This window comes from Colobus angolensis, unplaced genomic scaffold, assembly GCF_000951035.1.
Source record: "Colobus angolensis palliatus isolate OR3802 unplaced genomic scaffold, Cang.pa_1.0 Scaffold252, whole genome shotgun sequence".
NCBI classification, from domain to species: Eukaryota; Metazoa; Chordata; class Mammalia; order Primates; family Cercopithecidae; genus Colobus; species Colobus angolensis.
This window is the reverse complement of record NW_012115733.1, coordinates 1,243,361-1,251,396: the sequence shown is the minus strand read 5'-3', so window position 1 is coordinate 1,251,396 and position 8,036 is coordinate 1,243,361. Positions and strand designations below refer to the sequence as shown.

General features: G+C 45.7%; 1 protein-coding gene across 1 annotated transcript in view; it reads right to left on the bottom strand.

Moving 5' to 3' along the window:
• The window catches only part of DGKK (diacylglycerol kinase, kappa), a 105,066-nt gene extending 97,371 nt beyond the window's left edge, over window positions 1-7,695 (bottom strand). The window contains exon 1 of the mRNA XM_011946639.1: window positions 6,994-7,695. Coding sequence (XP_011802029.1) covers window positions 6,994-7,635 — 642 coding nt within the window. The 5' untranslated portion in view covers window positions 7,636-7,695. The remainder of the gene's footprint in view (window positions 1-6,993) is intronic.
• Window positions 7,696-8,036: the final 341 nt, after the last annotated feature.

The following is an 8,036-nucleotide window of genomic DNA, read 5'->3' as shown; positions in this document are numbered from 1 at the left end:
CACCTTGAAGAAGCTTGAGAAAGAGACTTTGTGGGGTTTTTATTTATTTTTTCCTTATTGTGGAGGATGGAGAGGGTAGTCATCAGGAATAATATGCAATGTCTGCAGTAAGGTGTTGGCGCATTTTCCTGGAGAGAATTTCTTCCTTTGATCCTTTAAAAAATAATCCCTTTGTTAATTTTCTTCTTCCTCTCTTTCTCACCCCACCTTCTCTACCTCCTTCACTCTATCATAGCTAGCCCTTTTCCCCTTCCCTTCAAATTTCTCTCCCCATCCTCCTTCTTTCTCTCCCTCTCCTTTCCTCCCTCTCCCCTCTTTCTTTTTCCCTCTATCCCTCTCCTCCCTTCTCTCCCCCTCTTTCTTTTTCCCTCTCCCTCTCCCCTTTGTCTCTCTCTCTGGCTCCCTCCCTTCCTCTCTCTCTCTCCCTCTTTTTTCCTCACCCTATCTCAGTCTCTCCCTACCTGCTCCTACCTTCCTCTCCCCTCTCCCTGTCTGGCTTTCCCCTTCCCTCCCTTCTTCCCTCCTCCCTCTCTCCTTTCCTCCCTCTGTTTCTCTCTCTCATTCTCCCTTCTCTTCCTTCTTTCTCCCTCTCTCCTTCTCTTTGTTTCTTTTTTGTTTTCAGAAAAAATATTCCAGGACTTTGGTGAGTGTGGGGGCATCTTCATTCCCTTAAGAAAAATATTTCTGTTTAATATATACTGTTCGTGTTCTTCTCTCCCCCGCCCCCCATAATTCTAAACTTATTTGCTTGTTTTGAGAAAAAAAAGGGGTTTTGTTGAGGCTGAGAATATTTTTGTTTAAGAGGACTTTCTTGGCTTTGTGTTTCTCCCCTGTCTTTTCTATTTATTCTCAAATTACAAAAATTCTATATTAAGAATAAAGCTTTTGGTAAATTATGCAAACATATTAAATTATCACATGTACCCTGAAAATATGTACGTCTAGTATGCATCAGTTAAAAATTAATTAAAAATAAATAAATAAAATAAAAAGAATGAAGTTTTTGGGTGAATTTTTGTCAACTCCCATTAGAAGGATTTTCTTTTATTTTTTCTTCTTTTAAAAAAATCGGTTTTTTTTTCTTGGTTGTGTTTTGACAGAAAAATTCATGGGTCTTTGTGACACTGAAGTACTTCCTCTCTTTAAGAGGATTTTGTTTTTGTTTCATTAGTAATATCCTCTTCACCTACATATATAACTTTCCATTCTTAATTTTATTTTAAATCTTTAAAAAACTGTATTTTAAGAATAAGGTTTATGTTCTTTAGTCATGGAGGAGTGGTATTTCTCTTGTCCCTCCCCTCCCCGTCCCCCACCCTTCTTGGAATTAAAAATTCAGGAGATTTGGTATAATCAGGGACCTATCCTTTAATATTTATTTTTTTAAAATTAAAATGTGTGCATCTAGAGGGGAGGATTCATAAATTTCATTAACTTTTATGATTTTTGAGAATATCTGCCCTTAAAAGGATTTCCTGTTTTGCTTGTTTTCCTTATTTTTTTTTTTTTTAATTGAAGGGGTGGCAAATAAAGGTTATTATCCTTGGTGAGGTTAAAGATCCTTTAAGAGGATCTCCCTTTCTTTTAGTTCATTTTTTCAATTTTGTTTGTTTTTTGTTTTGGGGAGAATACTAGGTCTCTTTTCTTGTGGTTAGAGGGATGATATCTTTCTTTTAATTATTTTTTTAAATTGAGATGTAATTTACATACCATAAAATTCATCATCTTAACATACAATTCTGTGGGTTTTAGTGTATCCACAAGGTTGTGCACTCAACACCATTCTCTGATTCTAGAACATTTTAATCACCCTCAAAAGAAGCCCTGTACTCTTTAGCCATCATTCCCTTTTCCACCTCCCATATTGCCCCACTCATTTCCTTTCCATCTCTAAGGATTTGCCTGTTCTGCACATTTTATGTAATTGGGAAAAATAATGTCAGGAAGCTTTGATGAGGTTGGTGGACCTTCCCTCAATTTTTGCCCCCTTAATTTTCTCAAGAGATTGAGCATGAGCTGGAAGTCAAATAAAGTTTATAAATTTCATGAATATTTTGAGGTTAGAAATACTGTTTAACTTACGATGATTTCTCTTTTTTCATTTTAAAATTTTTCTTTGGGGGATATCAATTCCATGGGCTTTGATGAGGGTGAGGAGAATTTCTTTTTAGAAGCTCTTTCTTTTTTTTTTTTTTCCTTAAAACAATTTTCAGAGGAGGGGTAAGTTTCATTATCTGGGGTCACTGTCCCTTTCTTTTCCTTTTTAAAATTCATAAATTTGTTTTTATTATTTTGAGAATAAGATCTATTTGCTTTGGTGAGGGTGGGGCATCTCCCTTTAGAATGGCTGCCTGCTTGCTTTTTTTTTTTCCTTTAAATTTATTTTTTTTCCACTGAAAGAATTATAGTGGGTGGGCTTTGGAAAGGTCGGGCACCCTATCCTTAGCAGGATTTCAGTTTATTTCCTTTACAAAACACACACACACAAACAAAAAAGGTCTTTGTGAGTAATCGGTTCAGGGTCTCTGCCTCTTCTCCTGTCTTCTCAGGCTCCTCTTCTATGCTGGCCCCCTCTGGGAGCATCAGAAGAGGAGCAGCAACCACTGCTTTGGAAAAAATATCAGAGCTGATGAAATGTCAGCTAAAAGACTGTTCTTAGACAAATGAGGATCCTATGTATCACAAAAGGCCATATGTTAGATTTTTTTAAAAAACTACAATAGAAAATTCAGTCATTACATCCTATAAGCTGTCAAATTTTATTTTTGTCCTCCCCCACCTGCTGCCTTGTTCAAGGAAATAAAAGGGTTAATAATGCAGAGGAAAGGACTCTGCAAACTGTAAAGGGCCATAGGAGCAGAAGGAATTATAGAATCCTTATGAGAATATCCCTGAATGGTTTCCTGGTTTCTATGGATTTTTCTTTTTCTTTTCTTTTTTTTCTTTTTTTTGCCTTCCTTGGAGGCACTTTCTGTTTGGGCTGCAGATCTGCAGAATCCCTAGTTGGAGATTTTAATAAATGCATAAGAATTGTACTCTGAGAAACTAAAGACCACTGACCAATACTTCGTTATCTTTTCTAGAACATCCTGTAGTGACTGCTTAGGAACTATTAGAATATACCAAATCAATCAGATGGTATCATCAAAATTTGGCAAGGAGGGGGCAAAAACTGAAGAGAAAAGAAAGTAATTTCATTCTGACCTTCAACAGGTTAAACATTTGAATCTATAATCCCAAAGCTGTTTGCAGTCACTGCAGATACTCTGTTCACTTAGGAAAAAAATTTATTATCCCCTGAAGCTAACAATATCATTATTAGTCTGCTGCTGGTGGGACTGCATGGGATAAGGGCACTTTCCAAGCCATTAAAAAAATTGTTAGTAATTTGCTTCTTAATTATAGTTCCAGTAACCACTCTGAAAATGGAAAGATTGACTGTATTTCCTTAAGGGCTATATATTCCATGCCATTTAAATAAGCATTTACTTCCACTCTGAAACCAATGAGAACAAATTTTTATTCATTCACAGCAGCAGCCAGTACATTGCTGGAAATGGATAGGTTTCAAGCTTCAGCAAGTGTTTATTAAGCAAAACCAAGGAGGGCTGCATTGAACTAGGCACTGAGAAAGGCCACCCCTATTTTTGAGAAGCTCAGAAATCACTAAAATATTCTGATAGGAATCACCAGCTATCATATAAACAAATGCTTGCTATTTTGCAAGAAAAAGTACAAAAATACCAGTTTTGTACATAAAAGCTGTCCTGATATGGTTTGAGGATAATGGTTATTACTGTGCAGTCATCAGGAGGGATACACAGACCCCTTTTATCTCCCCCAAAAGCCATGAAAGTGTATTTCCCCCCAGATTTTCATCAATCACTTGTATGATGTGATTTTCATTTCATAGCTGGTCAAAACCCAATGAATAAACAAAATTTTGTCTTTCTTCAAGCATAGCTGATGGGAGAGAAAGAAACATGGTCTACTTCATATAAGCCCCATCCCTCCCCGGAAGAAAGTTATAGCCTTGCTAAAGAACCAATTCACACATCCTTACTCACACTTGCTGCCACCAGGTGGGAGACCATGGCTCATTTCCTGGGAATTGAAACATTTTAGAAAGGAAAGAAATAGACACGTTTGGTTCACAGACTGACTGTGTTATCCTGGTAGCTGTTTGGAAAGAAAACATGAGCCACCTTTTCTCAGTCTCTACCCTCATGCTTGGCATAGAATTGCAGGTTCTGAAACGTTCCTGAAATCCCAAAAGAGGGCAGACTACAAGGCTGGAAAATGTTGTTTTTTTGCTACAATACCAGTCAACAAAATTATCTGGGAGAAACTTGCAGTCACATTCAAACACTTGGTTTTGCTCATTTCATCCTTTGAGTTATCAGGATAGCTTCACACTTGCTATGGAGGATTTCATTGCATGATGAGACCTGTATTTTGTTTTGTTCCCTGACATTTTGTGCACGTATGTATAGTATGTGCGTGTGTGTGTTAGGGGTGTGTGCACGCCTGTGCGTGTTGCATAGCTGTTTCCCCCCAAGCTTGCCTTGAGGAGGCAGTGTTTGAAAACAACATCACCCCAGCTAAGATGACAACTTGTTTGCCTTGAATGTTAAGATACAAGCCAGCTGGTTGCAGGTGCCATTTGTCTGAGGAAGATGCAGGAGAGAATGATCCTATCACTGAAGATCAGATGTTTCCAGCTGCACCACAGAGCAACTGCACAGCAACATTGAGGGTGTTGTAAAAGGGTTTGGCTCCAAGCAATTTAATTTGAGCACGTACCTAGATCCTTTGCATCCTTCAAAATTCTCCAGAGCCACTGATTAGTTAATCTGCATGGCCTTCTTAACGGATGGCCGTGGTTCTTAACCCCATTCTACAGATAAGTGATTCAAACAATATCTGGCTCTACTAAGGGTAAAGTCAAACCCCTGGGATCCTGGTCTGCTGCCAGTGTTGCCAAATGTCCATGGGTCAGCTAGCCAGCACGTCTGAGTGGGCACTATGTAGAGGACACTAATCTGATTCCCCTTACCTTAATCCTCCTCATCTGTCTGGCAATGACATTTTCCTGTCAAACAGGTAGGAGATGCTTTCGCATAGGAGCAGGGGATGCTTTTCACTGGGGGAAGGGTCCTGGTCTCCAGTCAGCCTTCCAGAGGCCAAAGAGGAGATGCATTCGTTGGGTATTACGTCCCCACGTGTCAGTTTCACAGCCATGTTCCCAAAATTTCGCTTAAGATGGCCACAGGTCAGTTGATTCCTGCTTGTCTCTTTCCCACCAGCTTAATGCAAACTCTTCCAAAAAAGACAAGAGCTATCACCCGGTGGGGGTGAGCTCCCAAATCTAGCCACCCCAACTTTGCCCTTCTTAAGATCACTTCAGGAAAGGGTATTTTCAGGAAAGGGAGGGATACACCCCCTGGTGTGAGAGCTAGGGTGTTGGACTTTTAAAAAATTGTCAGAGTCTCCCACTGTCCTGTTTCATTTATTTATTTTTAAACCTCTGCACTTTCTTTTCTCTGTGAAACTTTTCATTTTAGCCTTCTTTTTCAGTCGTTGGTCATTGCAGATATTTTGCAAACTCAAGCCTCCCTACTAACAACTCAGGAAGCAACTAGCGCTGCTTCCATTTCGTGATGCCAACCTCTGCCCCCTCCCCTACTGCATTCTACATTCTATAAGTATGCGGTCCACAGCAGAAGGGTTCCTGAGCCGCGTCCTTATGGTTTGCTAGGCAGCAGGATGGACCGGTATTGTTCGTGTGTTGTGTTATTCGTTTGTGTGTGTGCGCGCGCGTGTGTGTGTGTGTGTGTGTGAGAATGCGCGCGCGTGTGTATGTTTTCCTGCAGGGGAAGCTAAATTGAGGTGTGCGTGTGCATTATCATGGTTTTCACAGTTTTGTGGAACGAAGTTTAGGGGAACGGAAGAGTAGGGAGAGTACAGAGAAAGCAGGAAAGACAGGCATACTCGCGCTGAAGAGCAGACGGGGTTTCAGGGTCCAAGGCAAACACGAAAAGCTTTTTCCTCCCTACTCCCCCTGGGCGAGTGCCGGAGGATTCTCCACTCATCTTTTCCCGGCCAAGTGTAACGATTTAGAAGGCGTCGCGGTAGACTGGTAGAGATGAAGGTTCCCCTTCACACGTTCTGCAATCCCATCTCCTATTTTCGTGTCTCTAAAGGAGGACTCCTGTACCATTCCAACTGGCCCTGGTGCGGGATGCCAGTTGCCCCGTTTGTGACGCTGCGCATCATTGTATCACTGCGTTTGCACCTACCTGCTGGGAAATCCTGCAGACAGATGGAATGGTGGCTTCGACACACGCATGCTCTCCCCCTCCTCCCGGAGAACCCTGCCCTTCCCCTGCAGTGCGCGTGGGCACCGCCCATCCCCTAGTCCCCACTGGGAGTACCGGCTCACAGCAGCCGGCAAAGGCGCCGGGCACCTCCCTGGAGCGCCGCCAGTTGCGCCCAGCTGAGGAGCCCCCTCCCCAGTGGAAGGGAGGGGGGCCAAGCAGGCGGCGGCTCCGCAGCCTGGGCCTCTGCGGCAGTGACCGCGGCTAAGAGGTGTGTCCCACCGCCCCCACTCAATCCGTCCGCTATGTACTCGGGGCCAGCCCTAAACACTTCTCCAGGTCTCTTGCGCTCCTCGAGGGTACCTTCATTCTCTCTTTCAAGACATTGGCGCTCACTGCACTGTCGCTTCTCCTCACCGGGAAAACTGCTCCCACCCCCCTGCTGTCAGCCCCGTTTCTAGCCCCAAACAGCCCATTCTCAATTCCCACATGTTGCTTCCCGCCTCCCAACCCCTTCCCATTCCCCCGGGTTCCCCAATCCCTGCATCTTTCTCAGCATCTTGGCCAGCCAGTGCCAGACAAGCGGGATGCAAGGGGTACCCGGAGTCCCGCGGGCTCCATAGCCATCTGACTTCGCCTTGCTTCTTTTCCGCGCTCCAGGGGGTCTTTTGCTTACCTTTATTCTGGACCACGACATTGGCGTTCTGGGCGATGGCAATGGCGATGGCGAGGTCTTTAGACCCTTCTCCACCGGACATTGCAATAGACATGGTGCAGGACTCGGACGGGACTCTGGAGGCGCCTCAGGGCAGAACTCTGGGGCCAGCTCTGTCACAGGTTCTGGGGTCGGCTCTGGGGCCGGCTCTGGGGTAACTTTTGGAGTCAGCTCTGGGGCCTGCTCTGGGACCGACTCTGGGGCAGGTTCTGGAGTCGGCTCTGGGGCAGGCTCTGTGGCAGGTTCTGGGGCTGGCTCTATGGCAGGTTCTGGGGCCGGTTCTGGGGCCGGCTCTGTGGCAGGTTCTGGGGCCGGCTCTGTGGCAGGTTCTGGCGCCGGCTCTGTGGCTGGTTCTGGGGTCGGTTCTGTGTACAGTTCTGTGGCTGGTTCTGAGGTCGCTTCCGGACAGGGTCCTGGAGCAGGCTCTGGACAGGGCTCTGGTACGGGTTCTGGCGAAGGCTCGGAGAGCAGCGGCGGAGCCGGCGGCGGAGCCGGTGGTGGCGGCGGCGGCGGCCAAGGCGGCGGAGGCTCTGGAGACTCAGCGGGCTGCTCTCCATCCTGAGGCGGGGCAGTGCCCTGGGCAGCGGCAGCTCCGCGGTCCATGTCCGCACACCGCCTCAGGTCTGGGCAGCCTGCGTCCCTAAGCCTGGAGGGCTAAAGTACCCTCGGGCGCCCCGCCCACTCCAGTCTGGCAGCCCCTCGCAGGGTGCCAAACTTTCCCCCATCCCACTCCATGGCTGGCTGGGCTCTGAGGTCTAACCCGTAGGCGCTCAGCCTCTCCCTGTGCTGGAACACGCCCCTCAGTGAGCGCACACCTCTTCGTAAGCAGCCACGGGTCCGATGGGCGGGAAGCAGAGGGGCTTGCGAACGCGGACTGGGCAGAGCGCTTGATGACCTCCTAGCGACGCGCGGGAGGGGAGGGAAGAGACAAAAAGGGGAGGGGGAGTGGAGCGGCGTGGAGGTTGGGGGGCGGGTTGGAGCCTGGCCGTGTTTAACCCTTTAGT